The sequence below is a fragment of the Temnothorax nylanderi genome, unplaced genomic scaffold (assembly GCF_030848795.1).
Source record: "Temnothorax nylanderi isolate EJ_2023f unplaced genomic scaffold, tnyl_v1.0 TNYL_tig0088_pilon, whole genome shotgun sequence".
Classification (NCBI taxonomy): domain Eukaryota; kingdom Metazoa; phylum Arthropoda; class Insecta; order Hymenoptera; family Formicidae; genus Temnothorax; species Temnothorax nylanderi.
The window spans coordinates 660347-685933 of NW_027249150.1; the positions used below are offsets into that span (position 1 = coordinate 660347).

Sequence of the window (25587 nt, forward strand, 5' to 3'; positions counted from 1 at the left end):
CTTCGTGGTTGGTCGCGATCGACGGTTGCATCGTAAACAGACAGCAGAATGCATTGTAGGATGTCGATGACGCGAAACGAGGAGGCGGCGGAGGCCTCGACGAGCGTGTCGCCGAGGGCGTCCTAGAGGAGAAGAGGATCATCTTTCTATTTCAGTCTCGCGTCTCTCGATGACGTCACACGGACGAAAATATCGTACGGTTAGGGAGGTGCAGTCCGCCTGTTGCGCGGTCCAGGTCTCGATCTTTCCCGGACTCGCGCAAAAATTCTCGACCCCGTCGGCGTCGTGATCCGCAGTCGTTCTCTCCAGCTGGACGAGAGAACGAAAGAGAAAGAGAGAGAGAGAGAAAGAGAGACGCGAGAACGCGGCAGTCGATTGGCGTCGCGGTGCCGCACGATCGCGTATCTTCGAGGATCTTCCTCCTCCTGGAGAGAGGGTGTAGCCGCGACTCCGAGACTCCTGTTCCCGAAACGACACTCTCGCGAGAAGTGGGTCGCCCCAGAGACCTCACCCACGCGTGGTCCCCACCTATCGCGATCCTATCGGTCCAGGAGTCCGTCAGTAGCGCATCGCGCACGTCCTCGGGAGGATCGTCATCGGAGAACAGCGTGGACCATCGCGTTTGTCCCGCGAACGCGAGCAAACGCGATCGGATAGGATCAACATCGCCGACCGGACGCAAGATCGACGCATCGCGACAGCGTTGTTCTTGAGGGTGGAACAGGAGCAGGATCATCCCCCGCCGCTGAGAGAGAACGCTGAGCGAGGATGCCCGGCGCCGGTGGTCAGCCACCGCAGAGGACCACCTTCCGACCGCCGTGGGTCAAGGATGGTCCAAACCCGTTGCCCTTGCCCACCGCGCCTTGGACCCTCAACTCCCGCAGGGACTCTAAGCCGAAGACTGAGGAAGTTCCGGCTTTTGCCCAAGTCACCTTGAAGGTGGGTGAAGAATTTCGAAAGATTCGACGATGTAGCATTGTTCCTTTTCGCGATAGTCGCGAGATAAGCTGCTCCAAGACAGGTTTTCCTCTTTTTTTTTCGCGAAGTAATGAAGCAAACAGCCTCGCGTGCGCGGATACAAAATTTAATAATTTTTTTCAAGTTTTTCAACTTTTATCATTAAGTATTTTTCTTGTAGTTTTTATAAATACCAAATATATTTCTCGCTATCAAATTGTTCCTAACGATCGATCGAACTTATAGAAACGTATCATATTACAATTGAAGCGATTATTAAATAATTAAATCATCTTTCTATATTTTTATTTCTATAATTAAATAACAATATTTTAAAGCTAGCAATCAACAGTGTTGGACAATTCTACGCATTTGTTTAAGTTACAAAACGAAAATTAATCGGAGCTATTCTATCGCATTTGATTGAAGACAACAGTTTTATTCAAACACGAAAATCGTGACTTCCATTTGCGCCGAAATCGGGTAAAATGTTCTGTTTCTAGCGAAAATAGGAGTCGCCTATGCAACTTTCGCTGTCTTTTTCCATTCAGATATTGGGTTTCAAAGTCAGCAGACTTTACTGACGGTGATATTAATAGCCGGCGTGGGTGTCCTGCAACGAGTAAGCGCGATAAACATTTCGGGTGGCGCGAAGTTCCATACGATCTGTTGTATGCAAACAATGCACTTTGATAGTCCATCCTGATTTACAAACTCACTACTTTATATTCTCTTTACAGAAAAGTTTACGATAGTTTGACAGTAAGCATGTTTTTGTTTCATCGTTGCAGGGAGAGTGGTTACAAATTAAATATAAATTATTAAAAAATGCGTTTCTCTCTCAAATAATGCAAGTTATAAGTCATGAATAAACACGTCTGCAATCCGTTATGCAATTATATAATCTCTGATAATCTAAGATATTTTATAAGAGCGACTTGAAGTAACACGTTTGAAACTATTACATTATCTTTCTTTAGCGCATATTACGTGGAAAAATTCCTAAGTGATTACTTTAATCTCTTGGCGACGGTCCACGTAAAATCACAGGGTTGATATTTAATATGTAATCTGCGCGAAATAAGCGACGCGCGAAATCGCGATGGCGTATGAAGATTTCGCGTGGCTTGACATTATGTTGTTATATCGCTGATCGTTTCATATACACTTACATCAGAATACTTAGATCATTAATAGAACATATTAAATTCAAATCGCAGTTTCGTCAATCAAGCTATGCTTCGTTACGCTGATTTCATAATTCTTTATTATACTTCAATTCTTTATTAATTATTACATGCGAATGATACTAGTAAAGATATAGAATTATTTAAAAGTTTTCAGATCTTCTCTTCCAATTCTTGATTCAATAATCCTTTATTTTATTTGAAATTTTTTACCCTTGTTTTATTATTATTTATATACTGGATGATCGTATTATTCAGAAATTTAACAATAGTTATAAATTTAAGATACGCGTCTTATTGCATTTGTTAATCGCAGGTAATCTGATCATAGTTACAAGAACAAAATAAAAAATATTGAGTCAACGGCCAATGAATATAACAAGGTATTAAAATAAAACACAAGTTTATTTACAAAAATAAGATGAAAAACATTGTACGTTTCGACTCTACTTCGTCTTCTTCAACAATTAAAATATAATGTGAAAATAGAATAGAAAAGACATAATTAGATAATGAAAAGAAAAGGAGAAAAGAATAATAAAATAACCATTACAATGTATTTTGGTGATTAAAATCATAAATGAATAATAGAGCGGAACAAGCGCAAATGAGGGTGTGTTAAATAAAAGCTTGTAACAAAGGTCGAATACATTGTCAAAGAACACAAAAATGAAGAGTTAATCTGACAATTATAATTAAAAAATTAACCAAAAATCCGTCAATAGTTCAAATATTATATCGTTATTCAATATCGTTTATATATACAGAGATTCGGCGGTTACCGAACACCTTGTATAAAAGCGTAAATAAGTAAGTCTAAAAATACCCCGTTGAGATTTCCAACAAATTAATCACTGGTCCGTAATTAAGTGCGTAAATTAAGAATTCAATAAAAAAATCTATATATATATACATATAATATTATAAATATTAATAGTATAATTTTTATAAAAGACTCACATCTGAAGTGATACACAAATAAGAACAAAGTATGGAATAAACCTTAACAAAGATGTTAAACTTTTGGACGAGTCATATTCCGATGTACTAATTGTTAGAGAGTTTGTAAATACTTCTCAGGCATAACATATCAAAGAACTTTTGAGTTCTGTTATTATATACATTAATAATATCGGTTAACTCTCTTAATTGTTCTTAATTAACATACAAGACATTACAAGAGCAAGAAGCTAGTGGCAAATATTTGGACATATTTTTATTTTATCTTTTGCTTGACCATAATCGTAAGTTTTTAACCTTTTATTTTTATACGATTTTACTTCATGAGGAGGTGTATTTGTCAATATAGAGTTTCTTATAATTTCGTGTTTTTTTTTTTTAATATAGAACCATTTACGGTTTTAACTTTCAATGATTGAAAACGGATTCTTATTGAATTCATAATTTACAGACTTATCGGTGGTTAATTTGTTGGACATTTTATAACGGGATATTCTTGGACTTACTTATTCGCGCTTTCAAACATTGAATAATAATGTAATATTAGTTTGAATCATTGACGGAATTTTGATGTTAACTTTTAATTAATTGTCAGATTAACTTTTCATTTTTATATCCCTTGACAATGTGTTCGATTTTTGCCACAGGTTTTTTAAATATATCCTCGTTCTGCTCTATATTATTCTACTATATGAAAATTTTAATCACCGGAATACATTGTAATTGTTATCTTATTATTCTTTTCTCCTTTTTCATTATCTAATTATGTATCTTCTATTCTATTTTAATTGCTGACGAAGACTGAGTAAAGTCAAAATGTACAATGTTTTTCATCTTATTTTTGTAAATAAATTTGTGTTTTATTTTAAACTTACATGTTATATATTATGTTCGTTATTGGTCGTTGACCTCTTCTCTTAAGTTTTGCTTACAATTAGCTCGGGCGTTTAATTCTCTTTTAATTATTCGAAAAACTGCAGAGCGCTGCAAGTATATAGTTCACGGCCATTCGTTAAAATCTGCCGACATGCCGCACGTGTTTGTCAATTGCGATTTCGTTTTTTCGACGCGAAAGAAAGTGAGATCCGTCGTGCGTGCGTGCCCGCATATAAGCCTCTGGGTCACGATTATTTAAAGAACACGCGTTTCTATTTCAAATGGCTTGCCAGCTGCGTCTTCCGCCAGTTTCTTAACACGTTTATATCGCGATTTCGCTTGAAAATCGCGTATGCAACGTCACGGATATACATCGAAAGCGCGAATTTCGCGGATAAATAATATTTTCGGCCAAACAATTTTTACAGAAACAAGAAGAGATGGCAAAAATTTCCGAGAGAATGGCCCGGACGTTGAACAGCGATTCCACGTACGAGAGCCATTTATTTCAAAAGGTGGAAACTCCGCATCGATGACGATCAAAGCTGGATAACGTGATATCTCGAGTGCGAAATTCAATGTGGATTATTTAAAGCCGGCGGAACGAATTCTCCGAGACTTGCCAAGAAAATTCTTTGGATCTCTCTCTATCTCTCCCTTCCCTGCTCTCCTCTCTCTCTCTCTCTTTCTCTCTGTCACACACAATCAAGGGAAGAGGATTGGAGGGAGGGCGATTTTTTTATTTTCCATCATGGCTACTTTACGCGAGACGTGCGACGATTATTCTTTCGTATTCTGTTTAACGTGGCACGATCCTAGAAAAAACACGTCGAAATAAAAAGCGCGAAAAATTGATTTGCGTCGCGAGAATGTGACAAAAACGTAAACTGTGAATCGAGAAAAGACGTCGGCGGTCGCCGCAAAAACGTAAACTCGATTCGTTGAATTGTGACGGAATTCTTGTTAATGGAGTGAAAAATAAAACTGTTTAATACACTTTTAATAATTTACTAAACGATATTGAAATATATGATAAATAGAATAGATAATAAAATAATAATAAAATACATACACATAATAATTTCTTAAAAGAGAAATATATAAATTATTATCATATACATGTTATACTATACATACATATTGTTATCTGCACATAAACACATAATATTTCTAAGATTAATAAATAGTTTAGTATACCATTGGCTGAATAGATAAAAATAAATTTTACTGTATACTCGTATTATTAATGCTATAATCAAGTAAGTGTTCCTTTTCCTCGGTCTGACAGAGCGTGCCGAAACCCGCGGAGCCGGCAGCACCTTCGTCAGATGGACCGCGTAAACAGAGCAAAATCACGATAATACCGAAGCAGCCGAACAATGAAAAGATCCCGAGTGGCCGACCGGTGCCAGCGAAGCCACGCGAGAATGGACGACAGGAGCCAAATTCGAGGCCGCAACTCGAACGACAGATCCGCATCGAGAGATCTCGATCACGGGGTGACATTATACCACTCTCGAAGAGTGAAAGCACCACAGGTACGAGCGGCGATGATCAGTCATTCCTTCCCGTAGATTCCATCATTCGCGATGTCAAACATTTAATCCTTTCAGATATGAAATCGTCATTGAACGTTGAACTCTTTTTTTTTCTCAATTCTAAGTCTTTTGCTGAGACAAAAACCATTTTCTATGCGCGACGAATCTATTACGCGATAGAGACACGGAATTTAGAACAATTTTATGGATAGACAAAGAGAAACAGGACAGAATTTAATAATTTACATTAATAAGTAAATTAAATGTTAGCAACATGATTCAGAAGCGAAGTAACAATATAATAAAGCATCACGAAAGGATTAAACAAAACTTGCGAAGTATCCCTTTTCGATTTTAATAAAATTTCGAATACCTACTTGTAAAGTGAGCGAAACTAAAAAACATTGTTAAATATTTAAATCAATACCTTGAGTTAAATAACACTTTGTTATTTTTAACTACCACGTGTTTTCAAAATTTATTATTTTAACATAAAACAGTATTATTTAACCCCATTGGTTTAGTTAAATTAACATTGTTTTAGTTAAATTAACGTCATATCGAAATGACTCAAATTGAATATAATTTGACACTAGGAATTTAACAGTGTAGTTTTACATCAATTGAAAGTATGAATTCCTCAATTTTATTTATTAAAATGGAAGATACTTTTGCGTGTGATCCTATTTCAGATGCAAATAATGACTTTTATGCACGATAATGTCACACTTTCCCTAAATAATGAAGATCCTCTATGCTAAGGTGCACCAACTTTATCGAAGAGCTCGTCGCGAGCGAACTTTCCGCCACCGCCACCCCCACGACCGCCACCACCGCCGCCCAGTCGTACGACGATCCTCAAGGACTTGCCGCCCCTCAACGATAACCAAATGCAGAAGCTGGAATCTTTGAAGTCCAGGCCGAGGAAACGACCGGACTGGGGCAGCATGATGAAGGAGCTCGAAAGCGGCAAGAAGCTCAAGCACGTCAAGTGCAACGACCGGAGCGCACCCCTGATCGAGAGGGTGAACAAGGTCACGGCCGATCCAGCAGGTGATCGTCGAACCCTCTTCGATCCCCGTCGGGTGCCCACGGGGCCGTATCTTCCCTCCTTACCGAAAGTGTCCTCTCCTTAAGAAGGGAATTCGTCGTAGAGAGAAAGATTGCGCTTCGCGGGGCTTCTCCTCTTCTTCCGCTTTTCTTTTCTCGTGCGATCGTTTGAAGGGGACGTAGTACAATGGATGCGCAGGCAGAAATTTCGATTAACACAACACGTCCCGTGTGTAGCGCAAATAGCCAGCGGTATTGTTTTGTTGTTATCGCCCTCTTTCCCCTCCCCAATGCCCCCGAACCACCTCTACCCCCGTCGATTAGGCGAGCCATCGTGTTTGTCCATTGTTAAACTGTTGGACTAATTAAACTGTTAATTGATTACCGTTGAATTAACTGGTGTCTTCATGTTTCTCAATGGGTTTACCAACATCCCACCCTCCCCTTTCTCCCCTCACACGAGTGAGCAGCGATCAGGATCTTTCACTCTCCGAATCGACGTCCTCGACGGGATACGAAAACGTCACTTAGAGGCGGGTGACACTCGTCGTTCTCTTCTATTAAAGATACGTGCGTCGGTGCGAAGTGTTAAGTATCAATCAATAGTTCTCATAAAATTCTACATGACGTCTTTCGTCAAGCTAAGCGAAATGATCTATTAAGCTAAGCGAAATGATCTATTAAATTTATAGTATCATTCAGTATCTTTATATCAGTATCATTATACTGATTATAGTATCATGTATAATATCATTCTTTAGCTACAAAAAAATTTCAAGAAAAGTAAGGCAATTATTATCATTTTTCGAACTTTGAAAATAAGTCTAACTAGACTTTAAAATAAGTCAGAAATATGATTTTATGATTTGCGTACATCTATAAGATCGCCCTTTTTGAGTCTTTAATGTATGTAATATAATTTGAAATAATGTGAAACTATATTTTTATGTTATGATTTGGAAAATACTAATTTTTTGTTACTACAAGGAGGCATTAAATACTTCGTGTATATAAGAACTTCGTGTTCTCTTTATTAAAATATAACGCAACGAAGTGGCAACAATATATATCCGTTTTTATCCTGATTGATTGTCTCTTTCCGCCAGGCAAGGCCCACTTCGTATTCGAATCCGAAAAATCGAATATGCACAATCAACTACTGAAACAGATCCAGGATGGTGTAAAGCTCAAGAATGTAAAGACGAACGATCGCTCTAAGCCGATACTAGAAGGACTGAGGAAGTTCCGACGACAAATGACCATCGAGGAGCAGATTCAAAAAGCCGAGGAAGCGCCCGTGGACGATGCTATTCAGGACGAGATGGATGACATTGATGCCGTTAGGGATGATTTGCAAAGCACTAAGCAGATGCTCGCGATGGAACTTAGGAATAAAGAAGTCTTGGAACGAGACAATAAGCGATTGCAGGTAATATTCAAACAAGGCAAACCAGCGACTTGCTGGAATGAGGAAAAATTAGAGGGTTAAAAAAAATAGCTAAGGATTTTAATAGAAATAAATATAGCTTAAGATAAAGATAATTTCTTACCGAGATAATATGTGCAGGCGAGAATTTTGAATCTTGAGGCAGAAGTGGAACATATGAAGCTACAAAAGAATGCGCAGGAAAACAAGCAACAGGATGAGAAACTCACGGAATCCTTGAGACAGGAAGTGCAACAAGCGAGAAAGGACGCAGAAAAAGCGGAGAAAGATTTCGCCACCGCCGCCGAGGAAAGAGACAAGGCTAGAAACGAGTTGGAAGAAATGAGAAGAATGTATGCGACGCTAGAAAAGCGTATGAAGGCTGGTGCGTAATTAAAAGTGTAGCTTTGCTTTTAAAGCTAGCTGAGCTATATTAATCGTGTTTTCCTGCAATCTCTCCCTAATTACCTTGAATTTAATCGCTTTTGAAACAAAACGTTATTATCAATTCCATGCGAATCTCATATCTATTTCTTATGCTTTATATCAACGCTTATATTAATCACGCTTTTTCGCTTCGCTTTTCCTTGCTTTGCTTGTCAGAAGAAGAGCTTACGCCGATTGAAGCTGATTGCGAGCCGATAGTGGAGTTAGAAGAGGATTGGGAAGACGTAGGATGGTACAATGTTGCAGGAATGGCACTGGCTGGTTGTCCAAGCGCGAAAGACGTAGCTAGGATCGCGTCGCAAAAGAGTGTAGACAAACAAGATGTTTGCAGCACGAGCGAGGAGGAAGAGGAGAGCACGGAAGAAGAAGAGGAAGACGAGGATCCTAAAGCCGGAGCGGAGAAACGCGCACAGAGGGAGATGAAGCTTCTCATTTCGAAAATTAAGAATTTCAAGTGAGTACGATGACGAGGTTTCCGCGATTTATTCAACTCGTAATAATGTGTAACCGTATCGATAATACATTAAATAACACAAAAAATTATTGTATAACAAATTGTCTAAATAGGGACAAGGCTGTGAACGCCAGGAAAGAGAGGCACGCGCTGAAGGAGCAGATTAAACAGCAGCAGAAATTACTGGTGGAAGAAAAGAAGAAATACAAGCAGCTGCAGAAGCAGGTGGACAAGATGGCGAAGCTAATGGGGGATACCGACGACGACGACGAAGAGGAAGAGGAAGAAGAGGAGGAGGAAGAGGAGGAAACGGAGTCGGAGGAAGAGTCGGAGTCTGAGGAATCGGAGGAAGAAGATTCCGAGTCTGACGACGATCAAGCACCTATCGAGAAGCGCAAAGACAATTTGCAAGTGAGTTGCCATTGCACAGACGAAGATATTGCAATTAAATTTCTGAATCTCGTTCCTGAATATTCATTTCTTTTTTTAGAAACGAGTGAATAAGCACGAGGGACGACTGGCAGCCTTGAAAAAGGGCAACTACCTGCTGAAAGCGCAAGTAGACAGAATCAAGGACAATTTGGTGAAGCAGCGAGAAGATAGTATCAGGCTGCAGGAGGACCTTGATTCCGTCTTAGCGGAACTAGGTTAGATTAAATACAGTGTAAGCACTGTAAGCGAAGAATATTTCCACATGCAGAGATTGTATCGTATACAAATATACACCATACAAATATTACATATTGAAATATAGACAATTGTATGTTACGAGAATAATTACACACATATTTTTTAATAAATTATTATTGACCGAACGCGAAGCTTCTCGTAATGGCTTATTGAATTTAAGAAGCGAATAGCTTTAATAAAATAAACGCTCTATATATGCGATATTCAAGATGTAAAACCAAGGTGGGCTTGAAACTTGAAACGTTTCCCGGCGCTTTGAATCGATCGAATGAACGAGCTTGATTGTCAATTGTTAAGGGGGTAGACAATGCAAGCAAAAAATTGATTTTTTTTACATTAAATATTTAAGAAATAAAAAACTCTGAGTATTTGAAACTTCGGCACGTGATTATTCCTTTATTAAAAAAGAATATAGAATCATTATTTTAAAAAATATCAATTAATAATAACAAAATTTATTGATAATGAAGGGAACCAGTTCAGTATACTGGTAGTGGACATGAAATTTTGAAAACGACTTTAATGATTTCTTTCAAAAATGTTTGACATGTTAAAAACAATATCTCAAATGTGTGAGGAACAGAATTTCGAAAAAAAATTTAAAAAAAAAACAGATAATATTTTATCCTGGCTGGGGTAATATTTTTCGTAATAAATTTAATAATTTAATTTAATAAAAATGAGATGCTTATACATAAGTATCAAAGATTATATCAATTTAGAAAAGACCAAATCCCATGGTCGAAACGTGACGATTAATCCGACCAAAACCAATGGTCGAATTGTCACGACATTGCCAAATGTTGTTGATTAAAAATAGAGTTTTTCTTGTTAATCACTTATTGGCGGAACATATACTTTTCTGAGAAAATATTTTAGTTGCAAGAAAGTGCAAAATTGCATTTTCTTCAATAAAATTGAAAAAAAATTGTTATAAAATTGTGTTTTTAACACAGATACACTTTTCTTGATTATGAATCTGTTTCTTTCTTATTTTGTTTTAGATTTTTTGTTACTCCGGAACCATGTCCACACAACTAGTGAACGGAAAGAACTGCTTTCCTTCATTATCAATAACTCCTGTTATTATTAATATTTTTTAATCATTCTTTTTTTAAATAATTATAAAAGAATATAGAATTATGTGCCATAGTTTCAAATACTCAGAGTTTTTTTTATCTTTTAAACATCTAGCTTTAAAAAAGGTTTATTTTTTGTCTGTCAAAGTTGTCTTTAAACAGAGCATGTGACAATCTATTCTTTTCCATCAGATGCCTGTACGATTTATTTTGACGACGATTTTTGTTAAATACAATTTCGTGAAATATGAAATTGTTTTTACATTATATGTATTGACAGTGATAATTAAAGATATCGCTACTGTATTTTTAGGCAAATATTCTGTGACAATTTTTTATTCAAAATCAATCAGATTATATTAATAAAAAGTGTATTAAAACTAACGTATATTAAAATTATTATATAAATTTTTTAATGAGCGAGATTTCGTATTACGATAATTATTATTAGTTATTTTAATACGTACATTACGCGTTTTGTGAGACAGGCTTTATCCAAGTAAATGGATACATATTCTAAAGAAACAAGATATGTGGAAAATTTGATTTTTATCTTTGAATTTTTTACTTTTGCGTAAAAATGCTTTTTAAACACGTCTCGTCTCTTCACTAAACTTTTTTAAACTTTGTTGAAGAAGGATGAAAGAGAAATGAGACCGAAACGAGTCCTCTGTGCGTTTAAATACTCGAAGGAGCAATTATTTGCCGAAAAGCGAATTGGTTTTTACAGATGAAAAATTCAGGAATGCTAGACCGATTGATTGAATCTTCTCCGATTTTCTTCATCCTCCGTGCTTCCTTCCAATATCCTTTCACGTAGGAATATTTTATATTCAGTTAACTTCGTCTAGAAATAAAGTTGTTGGAATCCTATTTTTAATGATTATAAACCTATAAACTTATTTTTTATTATTTAGTACGAATAAATGTATTAAAATACCTCGTTGTTAAAAGTTGTAAAAAAATCTACAAAACTCACATGGCCCTACACAGAAAGAAAGAATTTTGCCGTTGCAACGAAACTGTCGTTGCTCATTCAATAAAAGCAATCAATTATTCGATTTTACGATAAAATCTGTTTTTTTCTTAGAAACAGGGATAGAAAAATATTGATAAAAATTTATTCCTAAGATCACGAAGCTGCTAGAGTAAAATAAAATATTCACCTGACAAGTACATTTCGCTACTACAATAATTATCATTGTTTTATTGGCAGAATAAGCATTAAATTGTTGTTATTAGCGAAATAATCTATTGTTTCGATAAAAAATATGTGTTCTTAGAAAATATTTTCGCATAGTAACTGACGGAATTTGTCAAAAAAATATGTGCCAGCAAAATTTGTCTTCCGTGCAAGGCATCATAAACTACTATGCGGAGCATGAGAAACATTATTTTATATGTTATATCTTTATTGTTACATATAAATTAAAAGATGCCTTTTTTATTTCAGAGAAGATTTTATCTACGTTGGATGAGTCTGAGTAATTTCTTAAATACACAATTACACGTACAAAAATCGACCTTGATCGGATTTTTGCGTTACGTTTTGTTTCTTTTTCCCTTCATTTTCTCTCTCTTCCTTTCTACCTTTTATCGCCAATTATTGCTCTGTTGAAACGAAATATACACATATATAAATATGACTTTGCTACATAAACCAAATATTGATACAATTTTAAATAAACTATATGTAATATTTGTGAATTTTTTAATAAAAATTTATCTGATACATCTTATAAATTCGCGCGCGCGATATTTTCAGAGAATGCAAGGCATATTTATATTTTTATTTGGAAAATTTTTCCGTAGAAACAAAACTGATCGGACACAAAAGCTAAATTAGCAATCTTCTCCTCCGTCGAATACTTTAAATATCCTTTCACGTAGGAATATTTTATATTCAGTTAAACTTCTTCTAGAAATAAAGTTTTTAAAATTCTATTCTTAATAATTATAAACCTATTAATTAATTATTATAAACCTATAACTCCAAAATTTGAATTACGAAAAGTTTCAAAGAAAGAATAATTATAAAATAATCTAAAAGTCTCTTTTTTTTCTTGTTTTCCGATAAGATGTAAAATATTATCAAAAATTTCAACACAAATATATAATAGTTTATACACATCAAAGATAATATTCTATATATTTTTTTTCTCAGAAATCTGTAATTTATTATTCAAATATAACTATTCTTTTACATAACAACAGTCTTAAGTCCTTCTTACAGATTTTAATTACTCAAGTTTCATTTTTTTTTAATGATTCATTTGTCGTCTGATTTTTTTACGCCACCCGATTTTCAGTGAGCCGCGGCATCACTGATTCTTGGCAATACATTCTCTCTTGGAACTTTTCGAACAATAGCAGCTTCCATTATCTATTTTAAATTATAGAATTTAAATTATTTAGAAAAATTAAACGACAGGAAGAGAGAAGAGTAGATCGCCTTTTACAAATAAAAATTATATTTGGAAATCAGAGATCGCTATTGCTCTCCATGGATTACATTTATACAATGTGTTACATCGTGGCGATTTTTTAAAATTGCTGAAATTTAAATTGTGTAGAAAAAAATAAGAACAACTTTTTCTCGCGACAATGTCTATCAGCGCAAGGATAGCAACACATAAAACTCGTGAGAACGATATTTGCTACCGCAATACCTTCTTCAAAATATTATTATACAAACACGCATGATCGCAATGAATTCGTTATTCGACGCGCTGGAACATAATGATGAGAACGGACATAATTTCACGAGATGCACGATGGCACTTGATGAGTCAGTTCTCCTATAATTCTTGTTGTCTTTACATGAAATCGCAAATGGAACATTTAAAGAGGGAACAGAAACGAGAAAAAGAAAAATTACAACTGGAAGTGCATATATATAAAAAGCAGGTATATATACATTGGCTTGCACAGAACATCACGAGATGCAATCCAGGTCGGAAATCCAAATTCGAAGCACGTACATGCTACCTTCAATCACGTAATGTTACAAAATAATACAGTCGATTTCGGTAAATGTTTTGATGTATGATCTATGGATAAATGTGTACATACGTGTATATCGGTATGTGTGTAATTTACAAACATCGTTTTTTTTTTCGATAAATTCTCGGTCGAGATTTGTTCAGACACTCGTGCGAAATAAATACTTATTTTTGAGAATTTCTATCTTCACAACCTATGCGAAAAATACTGTTTTTGATGTGAATAATGATCCGACAGAATTCCAACATACCACCCATTTTCGTACTTTTCCAAATTTAGTATACGATGTACCTTTGCAACCTGTTACACAACGTTGAGTAAAGGAAAGAAAAAAAAATGAAATAATAAAGTATTAACATTTTTATGAAATATTTAAAGTACGAAACAGATAATAAGGTTTAGGAAACCGTTTCTATCATTATTCTACATTATTTCTGTGCAAAGTTTCGAGGTTAGATTAAGCAGAATTTAATGCAAAATAAATGAAGATATATTTACATATATATATCTGTATATATGTATATACTTCTATAGTCAGACAATGTTATAATAGTCGTGTGTGTATGTGTATATACATCGCTCATTTGCTACAACAATGACATAACTCAGAAAACAAAATTTTCCAAAAAAACAAGTTTAAATGTTTCGAATTATTAAAATTTTTATTATACTTTTAAATGCGATTTTGGTGCAATAACTGATTGTAGAGGAACAAAAATATCTAGCTATATATTAGCTCTTCATTCAGCGTATTGAATTTTCACCCTTCTTTTGCAAACAGTTCAAAAATGACAATTTTTGAGTTATGTCATTGTTGTGCAAATGAGCGACATATATATCTATATATATATGCATATATACACAGAAAAAAAATGATGTTGTATGAACAGCATCAGTTTAATTGAGACAAAACCTATTGATGCAACATCAATATTAATGAACAAAGAACATCAGATAATCGTGTTAATAATTTAAATATTTGGCTCAATAATATCCAATTGAATTAACTATTTATGTTTGTGGCAGCCCGTGACGTCGATGTTTAATTGAAGCAACTTCACTTTTTTTCCGTGTATATATGCATGTATATGCAATTACAATATATATTATTATTATACATAATAATACATATTAATTATAACATGTGTCTTATGTATATGTATGCGCGTGAGTATATATATTCCAAATTATTGAATGTCCTTTTAAATGACAAATTTGGAGTCAATTTCGCAAATTAAACTTCAAGATGCTAAGTGAATAACAGAACTACATTTTTCAATTAGTTTAATGGAGTTTAATAAGATCTGAGTTCAAGTTTTAGTTACAGAGATACACAAAAGAATCATAAAATTGCAATAAATAATAGCGCCACTTCCTCTCGATATTGTTTCAAAGAAAAAATCTAAATAAATTAGATTATTTGTTTTTAAAATGACATTCAGTGAAAAATACATAAACATATATCTACATGAACTACACGATAGAATAGATAAAAATCTGCAATAAGAAAAATGAAAAGAATAATAAATCCAAGTTGCGAAGGAATCGTTCTTGTCAAAATTGCGTTTTGGTTTTACGTCGGTAAAGGTAAGTGTTATCCGAATAGAAATTCTATGCTAGTCAGGTCCTTTCTATTGCATCATAAGGATACACCTTGTAATGATGCCTATAGATTCTCTTGTGTAAAATAAATAATCACTGATCGTAGCATGTACTATTTATCATGGCTCTAATTCTTTGCAAGCAGTGTTCTTACGCGACGATAACCGGATTGCACTGAACACTAGTTTGCGGGTGAGCACAATGCTCTTTCACGTGTCCACAATTTCAGCTTTGACCTTCTTCTTCTCCTCCACCAACTTAACGTCCGTTACATGCAAATTGTGCTCGCTTTTAGCAGCGAACTTGATGATGGCTTGCGTCGATACTTGAGTCGTGTGTCGCAGGTCCAGGCGTTTTAGCGCCTTACATCTCGTCAGGTGATCAAGAGTCGTTTCGGTGAGCAATTTGCAGTTTGCTAAGTTCAGCGATCCCAGATTTGGCAGCGACGTCAGGTGCGCCACTCCGGAATCGGTGAGCCTGCCGATCGAGGAGAGGTCTAAGGTTTCAAGATCCAACAGGTGCTGGACTATATATCTCACGCCTCGATCCGTAAGATCGGATCCGGCTAAAGACAGATTCTTGAGATGCTTCAATCGTGATGTTTTGTCAATAAGGCCGGGTCTTGAATCCGTTGGTGAGTCCAGGATTTCTTGCAAGACAGCGTCATTCAAAGAGGTAACATAATTCAGATTCAATTTTTCTAGAGGCGGACAGCTGCAACTCTTCAGGGCACGAACGCCGGCCCAAGTACAGCCCTGAAGGGACAACGTTCGTAACTGCGGCAATCTGCTCAGCAGCCAAGCTAATTGCATCTTATTGATGTTGGTCCAGTCCAGCGAAAGACACTCGGGTTGACGTCTGATGACAACCGTCAAGTGTAAGGAACGGAGTTTATAGTGTGACAAGTTGAGTTTCTTCCACAGGCTGGAATCTATACTGTATCTTGCCCAGGTACGGCAAACCAAGGCACAATTAAGCAGATCCTTTATGTTAAGAAATCGAAATACCGCAAGCACCACTACCTTGTTGTACACCAAATTCTGCTCGTTCGATTCGCCGTCCGTTTCTTGGATAGGCGGCAGCGGCGCTGGCCTAACTACTACGTGCGGCCTCACCAAAGATCTGCTGCTCGAGGCAATCAATTGCATAGCTAATTGGGTACGCTGCTGCGTCATTCTCTGTTCACCTTCGGCTGGTTCCCCGGGCGAATCATTCCACGCCTGAGGAAAATAAAGCACGCGAAATGTATACAGCAACGCTCTATACAACGCGGCTTATCTGGAGATTCAACCACGCAAAAATTATTCCACTGCAGGGTTTTTTTAAAATAATTTCTATGTAAGAATTAATGTACCTCGTTGGGATCAAGTCTCGATCGTTTACTTGGTGTCATTGCCCGCTCGGAATCCGTGGTCGGTGCTGAGGAGGCTGCGCTGGATACTGATAATTTTCGCGTGCGACCCCTTTGTTGACGCGGCCGATAATCCAAGTTTCGACCTTGCTCGCAACACTGTGGACACTCCCAACTATTTGGTAAATCATCATTGACGGTTACCTCCTTGGAGTTCAAACCTATACATTCTGGATGTACGATGTCGAAGCAGATTGAACACTCCATTAAAGTAGATGGTGTTGTGGGAAACGGTTTACCTGAAATTATTTAAATGTTCGACTTATGGGGAGAGAGTGACATGGCTTACACATATAATTTTTAAATTATATAAAGATTTAAAATATACAAATGTTTTAATTTGTCAATATAAAATTATATTATAATATAATAATTTATAATAGTAAATAAAAAATTTGTAAAGTGAATAAAGGATTCAAGATATACCAAGACCCAAAAAATTTATTTTAAAAAATTATAAAAACAAGTTATATTTAATTGGTTGCAAATTGTACATACCCGTCAATGGTGCAGGTGGTTGTTTCCAACCATCTAAATTACATACTTTACAGGATGACGTAACTGGAAGCATGGGCCTAAGACATTGACGCATGAGGCACGTTTGCTTAGCGCGCCCACTGCCTCCAAATTTGACCATATCTTGGCAAAACACACACTCCCGACAATCTTGTCGAGTGCAAGCCTCACACTTTTTGCATCTGGTTCGTCTCCTGCGTGGAAACGCTCTTTCGGACTTGTCCGAGTGGTGTCTTTTTACAAAACCTTTTCTCGTTACTCTCATGCGTTCCTGAAAAAGAAAACGGAGCAAAAAGAAATTAGTTAAGAAATATTAAAATGTATTTTATACAAATACAAAGATAAAGCTCTCCAGATACACAATCAAATTAATAAAGTACACATAGAGGCAAGTAAGAGTTGGCGCCGATGTGAAGCGAAAGTAATATTATACAGAAAGGTACATTTCTTGAAAATACATATACATTATATTTTTACATGACACTGATTGGTTTATTTATTATACCTTACATTCATAAGTTTTCAGAGAGTTTATGTAATAATATTAAAAAGTTTAATCTTCACACTTTGTACGTTGACTCAAATAAATTCAACTTCTTGATCAAACCTTACAAGGATAAATTACCGGATGATGCACCAAATGGTGTGTTGTACAAGATTTATTGACAAAATTATGATGCTTATATTGGTCAGACTAGCAGACAGTTTGGTATTCATATTAAAGAACATCGCTATCAACTTAGTAGGAATGTAAAAAATTACTCTTTTGTTTCTCAACACAGATTGACAGGACACGAGTTTGATTGGGACAATATTAAAATTTTGGACAGAGAAATCTTATATAAAACAGCATTTTTAAAATGTTCCATATAAAACGTTAAATTAACAGTATTAACCTATAAGAGGATACATTAGATACTCAGCAACGAGTATTTACGAATTATTGAGAGACTTTCACATATATGTATAAATGTTGTACTTTAGCCTGTTTTTATGTTTTTACTTATATTATTTGTTTCTGTTTGCTTATATAGCGTAGCTTATATACTTATAGTACGTATCTGTATACATTTTTTTGCTCATTAACTCATTAGATAAGACTGGTTTAGTCTGTAAGATGTTCTCTGTTCGATATATAGACCATACCGAATACTGATGCCAAAGAATTTCATAAATTGACTGTTAGGTAAGCAAGTTTCATATTCGTTTTAAGAACTTTTTACTTCTTAATTTTGCTAGTCATTTATTTTAATTTTTCTTTTATAAGGCAGCAGTCACTTTTGCGTTTTGGCGTCGGTATTCGTTTTTACCAATATGACTATCGACTACCATACGATGACTATCTATTAATATCATTGTAAGTGCATTTCATTATTTTTTACACCGAGGAGAATCTAAACCTAAGACCGAAACGTTTGTTATGTAATAGTATTTTCAAGATATGTGCCTTATTGTATAATATTACTTTTGCTTCACCATCGGCGCTGGCTTTTACTTGCCTTTTATGTTCTTTATCAAATTGATCAAATGTACTTGTTTCAATTTAAGGTAATGAATGATAAATACCCTATCAGCGATACTCAAAGGTGGTGGTGGTGGTAACACAGGATTGCCTGTCACAGCCGCTTCTGGATTATCATGTCTATGCTTTTCCACCAAACATCGGACATCGTGAATGAGAGCAACCGGATCGCGTATCAATTCCGGAACGTTCTTTTTCGTCGACGGCAATGAATGTAGATACATTACTATTGCTTTCAAGCCATGTAACTCGAACGGCGTGATATGTACGTGCTCTTGCAGCTGTTGCGGGATTAAGTGCTGCCGCTGCGATTCGGATATATCCAAGTGACTTCTACGCAAGAGCACGTGCACGTATCTTTCGAGGACATACCTGCGGCAATATACGAATCCTTACAATATACAAAAAGTAGCATGTATATCACATTTAATAGTATAAAATATATTGTGTTCATTCTTACCATAACATTTCTGTAAAGAATGGATATCGGAATTTCTGTGGTACTTTCGTATGCTCCTCCACTTGCGCCACTTTCAACTGCTTTTCTATACCGAAGCTATGAAGGAAATTTCCACCGAAGACCAAAGAGTCTTGAGGAGTATACACTGCGTGTATCCAACCGGTCGGTATAAAAAGAGTCATGCCGGCATTTAGGGTTATCCTGCCACATCTGTCTACCATATCACCAAAGAATACATCCGATTGTTTGCCACTCAGCACCCACTCCTGATAAAGAGTCAAGTTTTTCTCCGTGGGTGGAATCAACCAAAAGATTTTGCCACCACGCAGGATGTGATACCACACGCTCGTACCACCAAAGTCAACGTGAAAGTCAGTGTAACAACCTTTTACCGACATTAAACAATACTTCTGTACTTTCGGGTACATCATGTCCTCTAGGAGATTGGTAGATTCGACCTGAGCCTCCTTCAGATGCCTCGGCCACACTACGTCTACCCAATCTACTTGTCGCACTAGTGCAGGCGATTGTACGTAATTCTCTAACTTGGTATGACTAAATTCTAATGAGATCACATTCAACAAGCGTTCCTTGTTGGGATCTTCGTAATACTTCTGCCACTCTTTCATAGTCATATCTTCATTCTTCTGAGTATTAACGTCCATAACGTCTAGCACTCTCTTAGAACCTATCAATACAAATGCTGTTGTTAAACATCTATCAATCTGTCAAGTTTTTCTCTCCCTAAAAAATCTGGCACTTACCAACACAGGTTCTGACGTCGTTGACGGAGAAATTGGAGCTGGGCACTCGCAAGCCCAGCCCGGACTTCTCTCTGAACAGCAGCGGTATTTGCAGACCATGTTTCTGCAGGTAAGTTAGATTGAGGTCGGATCCGTTCATCTCGCGGAAGAGGCCGCTGAAATTGCTCAGGTCGTACTTCTCGCCCTCGATCTTCTCGTCGAGCGGGAAGGTCCTGCGGCCCTCGATCTCCTCGTCGCCTATGGTCCAGTCGTCCGTGTACAGCTTCCTAGTTCGCTCGCGCTGTAAGATGGCACACGCGGGATGAGAGACAACACGTGGACGATGCCGCTCGAGGATCACTCGACGCGGCGGCGACGCGAACGTCGGCGCCGACGTCGCCGTTGCCGTCGCCGTCGCCGGCAACGGCATCCGACGTCGTTGACTCCGGCGTCGACGCCGGCGTCGCGCGCGCTCTTTGTTTACCAATTGGCGCCTCTTCGGGAGCGGAGGAGCGGAGTCGGCGGCCATTGCGGACGTGCAGCCAGAAACGTATCACCGGAATCTCATCGGAATGCACGGTAGGCGTTACGGAAATGACAAGACGAGCTCGCGACCCACGTTAGCACGATCGTACGCGGCCTGTCTTGTATTTTTCTACATGTTAGACGCGACGCGCCAGTGACGCCGCGAAAACACGTTCCTCGCCCGTGTGTAGCAGCGGAACAGCTACGCCATTTTCCTGCCGGTCAATGCTGCCAACGTCTCTCTCTCTCTGTCCTCCCCACCATCCCCCTGCTCTGCCGCCCGCGCTGCGACAATTCTCTTGAGATTTTCGAAAGCGCGCGTTTTCGTGTTTCGCGCGTCGGATCTCGGAAAGGAGAGCGCGGGAGCGGGAGAGGCCGATGGAAATGTCGGAAAGAAATATGGTATGTATTGGCCCCGTGAAATATCGGCTCGCGACTAGGGTTGTTACGTTTGACAACTTCGAAGATTCAAAGCTTCGAAGTTAACTTCGAATAACTATCGAAGTTTTAAGGTGCCAATTCATGAGACGCTGAAAATGAGCGTCAACAAGGCGAACGTGGTGATTTCGCTTTGACGCTAGCGTCAAAGAAATGAAGTTGAATTTGTTTAAATCGTCCCAGTACAATCAAACATACACTTCGAAATACGTAAAATATTAATTATTTTCAAGTAATATCTTCAAGTAATAATTATTTTATGGATACATATAAATAAAAGATATTATTTCTGAAGATTTTTGCTTGCTGAAAATGAGCGTCGAGCGTCAAGGTGAAAAGGCACCTTAAGATATGTCTTTGAAGTTCGGAAAATATATTTGCGACATAAGCGGCATAATTGTAACATTTCTAGCATTGCGGACACAAGGGGAACAATTAATTCCGAAAATGGGAACTCCATTTTGAGAGTTATGAGTTTGATTCTTTCCTTGCCGGCTTCCCAGGTGCTTCCCTTGTCTTTTCAATTCCTTTTGCTCATTTTCTACAGGCAGGGGAGGACGATACATCGCCGCGGGAAGATATTCGACTACGTGCCGTTCGACGTAGCGTCGAAATGGGCGGTGAAGAAATTAAACGGCTCGACCGCTCGAATACATATATTCCGTGCGTTCGAAAACGTCACCCGAGTGCACACGAGTATACTCCCTTCTCTTTCTATCTCAGCGAGTTAGAAGGAGAAGGGAGTATACCCGTGTATACCCGGGTGATGTTTCTCGACCGCTCGAATACATATATTCCGTGTCGTTTCGCGCCGGCGGATTTGAAGTCGCGCCTGCGCGCAGGGCCGCCATATTGTTCGCGTCGCGTCGCGTCGCGTCGCGTTCGATTGCCGCCGGGACGTAGCGGCTCCGCGATTTCCGTGCGATTTTCGCGATTATTTTCTCTTTCCGGGAGTGTGAGTGCCGCGTGTGGACTCGTATCGAAGGATGCCGAAGGATATCGGACGATCGTCGCGTCGCGTAATCGACCGCGCTTCTCGCGTCCGAGTATTCCGAGTGCGACAAGCCTCGCGACGAGCGGATCGACCGGACGGAGCTTGGCGCCAACAACTTTTCGGACAACGGTGAGGCGGTGAGTGAATCTGCATATACGCTTTCTGTTATATTGCTTCTGTTACGAATCAAGATCGCTGTCGAAGGAATATTTTAAGCGCAACGAGGAGGCAGCGGAGTTGTTTCTCGCGTCGCCTCTCTCCGATATTTGCAAATGAAATAAAATATATTTGCGTGTATTTTGTTCGTGTAATTAGAGCGCGTGCGCGCGCACGCGCATGATTATTAATTTCCCGTCTCGATCGTATTGCGAATTATTCTCGAGCACAGCGGGCTTATTTGACGAACACGAAGTTTATTCTTTGTAGCTGAACTGACTGCACTAGTTCAGAGTTTTTTTTTCCTACCAATGTGAAGTAACCTACAATCGCTTGCTCCTGTGTGGAAGAGAGAGAGGATCGGAAAGACAGTGTGTGAAAGAGAGAGAATCTTTCATAATTCCTCTCATTTGTCGAGGATTAGGTGTATGTATGTACACTCTACCGGCAGGAATGCCTGGACATAATACATATATAGATATACACATACACATATATGTCATATACAATACATATCAAAATGTCCAGGCAGTCCTGCCCAGTCCTGCCGGTCAGTGTATGTACATACATACATGCATACAATTTTGTGGAGTACCGGAGCGTTTGCGAATAAATTGACGCGCGGTCGCGTTTTTCTTTTTTTTTATTTTTCTCAAACTACTCGTCGGGCAAATATAAATTATAAATTGTTTCGCTTCGACGCGCGTGGACGGAGTCACGTATGTACCACGCGGTTGAGTTGACCTTCAGAAGGTGTCGTTTGATCAATTGCGAACTGCGTGTCTGGCAACTCCGGCAGCAGCGCCACTTGGGGCACTCGGTCGGGCGACGCTTCAAAATTAAAGAATGGCGACGACCATGGAGATCGACGATGACGAGTGCGATCTGCCGACCTCCAGCACCGGGAAAGGCGAGAAGAAACGTTTCGAGGTGAAGAAGGTAAGCGTGGATACGTGCGTGCGAATCACGCGTGATCGAATGCGCTCGCGGTCGCCGCGCGGCGTGCAAGCGTGATTTCTAACCTTGTTTACGCTTTGTCACTCCGCTCGGCTTTCCACGGTGTGCTCGTGTGATTTGTTATTTTCTATTGCTAAACGTGATCATGTCCGTTTCAGTGGAACGCGGTGGCACTATGGGCCTGGGGTAAGTAAAAACTACGTTCGAGCATCGTGACTGTACGGTCTCCGAAGCACAATGTAATAGTAAGTACAGCGAAACGCTCTCTAACGCAATTTCTCGCACATGTCTTTTAGATATTGTTGTGGACAATTGCGCTATTTGCCGTAATCACATCATGGACCTCTGTATCGAGTGCCAGGCGAACCAGGCGTCCGCCACGAGCGAGGAGTGCACAGTAGCTTGGGGCGTATGCAACGTAGGTTTGGTAGTACTTTGACACCGTCAAGTTTCTATTTGGATCTTATTGTAATCGCCGTTAAATGATCAGAGTCTCAATTCTTGAATTTATTCGCAAGATAAACGTGCGTACAAATTCCATTCTTACGAAAATGTACAAGTTGATTGGCTAAAAGCTATGCCGATAGCCAATCAACTTGCAACTTTTCTGTAAGAGCAGAATTTGTTTATATATACGTTTCTTTTGTGAATGAATTTAATAATCGAGCTCTATCCAGGACTGGATCTTGGATTGTTTAATATTATTCACGCGAATTTATGTACAATTCTTTGCTCTAACAAACCAAACACCTTTCTTTGTATATAAATTTACGCGAATAATATTAGACAACCAAGATTCAGTTCTGACTGTTTAACAGCGTTTTCCTTAATTTAATTTAATTGTATATCATATACGGTTGTATTTCACTTGGTTATTACCGTAACTGTTTTTCTGCTCAGCACGCCTTCCATTTTCATTGTATCTCACGTTGGCTGAAAACAAGACAGGTGTGTCCACTTGATAATCGTGAATGGGAGTTTCAGAAGTAAGTAGATTTTCATTTGTTAATATATAAGTTTCGTTACATATGTACTACTTTTGTCCTGTTTTTTTATCCTTTAAGTACAAAATTAAGAATGTTGAGATATTTAAATAAAATGTGTAAGTAGATATCTTAATAAAGTTTAAATTAAGTTTTTTAGTTTTTAAGATAATTAAATAATTATGTATATACATATATGAATATGTATGACAATTTTGTCATTTCTATTTACAGATATGGTCATTAATCGGATGTGTTCAACTGTACAAATCGGATTTTCCTCTGTTTAGCTGTTTATACTGAAAGCATTCAAACTGGGAGATTTGGGAGATTATATACAGAAAATATAACCCTTACATAGAAAAGTGACAACTGTATAAGCGAAGATAAGAAAGTGGCATGCATAGTCAAATATAACCAAGTTTTTTAATGTTATCAGCAAACCAAATTTCAGTCAGTAGCAGATGTAAAATTAATTCAAATCACAATTTTCGTCAAATTTCATTATGTAATTTATAGATTGTAAGTCTTATATAATAAATGAAAATTATGGCACGCTTCTGATGATTTATCCACATCATCCCTGAACCGTTTTTTAAATGGCGATCTCGTTGAATCTTGCAGTATTGCAGAACATTAAGTAATTTATTTGATGTGGCTAATTTTTAATATTTTTAATTGAAGATATATGTTTTTAAACATATAGCGCATTACATTAGTATCCGTTATTTGTACTTAGTTACTTATATTCTTTTTTATGTAATTTTTTAACCGTAACTTTGATTAATCCGATTATACAATCTTTCAGAGATTTCGTCTAGCAAAAGTTTCGTCCCGCTCTATCGCAAAGACGACGCGAAGTGAATACGAAGGGAGTGTGGGATGAAAGCGATACTCTTTTTACCTTTGAATCGCATCCTGCTTCCACCGCACACTCCTCTTCATCCAATTTTAATTCTAATGTGAATCGCCTTGAAAAGAATTCTTGTCAGTCTCTTACGCGAATTCACGAATATTTTACACATTAGATTAATCTTTACTTTTAATTATATACGGCCTTGTTTAAACGAGTTATCATACAGGGCTTGCAATGCGGTCCGCCTTAAGATGTATTAATAGCAATGACATTTATTTAACAGTTCGACGTAGTAGATCTTCATTATATGCTCAAGGCGATTCCGCAAATCCGCGCCTATGGTGGGTATACGTAGCTCCTTAACGAGATATAATGGTCACCCATCGTCGTTCGTGACGTCACGTCGTAAGGCCGATCGATCGTACCGAGATCATCTCTCGAATCCCTTTTCCAGTTCTAGGGCATTCAGGAGGAGACTGGCACGGGGCAGGCAATACTTATCAGGCGGGCGGAACCGGGGGTAGTCCCGACGAGCTGGCTTCTAATCTCGGCATACAGCGAAAATTACATCTCGCAGAATGGCCGGAGGTGGGAGAGCCAGTCGACATCCGCCTAGAGAGACGAGCAACGGTAAGCTTCTTCCACCTCGATTCTCTGCCGCGTCTGGCTCTAGATATCCCCCGTCGCCTTATTCGGGGATTCGTGCACGATAAAAACAAAAAATATAAAGGGAGGGAAAAAGAGAGTTGCGATCCGT

General features: G+C 37.9%; 3 protein-coding genes and 1 long non-coding RNA gene across 4 annotated transcripts in view; 3 read left to right on the top strand and 1 right to left on the bottom strand.

The window, feature by feature from the left end:
* The first annotated feature begins 232 nt into the window (after positions 1-232).
* Positions 233-12198, top strand: LOC139774824 (uncharacterized). Its single transcript, XM_071710299.1, has 8 exons — positions 233-939; positions 5269-5518; positions 6281-6571; positions 7675-7997; positions 8136-8379; positions 8688-8895; positions 9009-9306; positions 9386-12198. Exons 1-8 carry the CDS (start codon positions 769-771, stop codon positions 9545-9547), a joined length of 1947 nt encoding a protein of 648 aa, XP_071566400.1. The 5' UTR covers positions 233-768; the 3' UTR covers positions 9548-12198.
* Positions 12199-12358: 160 nt separating this feature from the next.
* On the bottom strand, positions 12359-20658 carry LOC139774823 (jmjC domain-containing histone demethylation protein 1). Its single transcript, XM_071710298.1, has 7 exons — positions 20406-20658; positions 19943-20222; positions 19179-19866; positions 18763-19090; positions 17179-17467; positions 16624-16919; positions 12359-16489 (listed from the first exon to the last, which is right to left on the bottom strand). Exons 1-7 carry the CDS (start codon positions 20448-20450, stop codon positions 15479-15481), a joined length of 2937 nt encoding a protein of 978 aa, XP_071566399.1. The 5' UTR covers positions 20451-20658; the 3' UTR covers positions 12359-15478.
* Positions 20659-21776: 1118 nt separating this feature from the next.
* Positions 21777-25587, top strand: part of LOC139774803 (uncharacterized) — a 30607-nt gene continuing 26796 nt past the window's right edge. Inside the window, exons 1-2 of the long non-coding RNA XR_011718678.1 lie at positions 21777-22015; positions 25285-25460. This is a non-coding gene — a long non-coding RNA (uncharacterized lncRNA). The remainder of the gene's footprint in view (positions 22016-25284; positions 25461-25587) is intronic.
* On the top strand, positions 22817-24529 carry Roc1a (Regulator of cullins 1a). The gene is made up of 5 exons (XM_071710286.1): positions 22817-22973; positions 23150-23177; positions 23288-23409; positions 23892-23977; positions 24209-24529. The coding sequence occupies exons 1-5, from the start codon at positions 22881-22883 to the stop codon at positions 24219-24221; spliced, it is 342 nt and encodes a 113-aa protein (XP_071566387.1). The 5' UTR covers positions 22817-22880; the 3' UTR covers positions 24222-24529.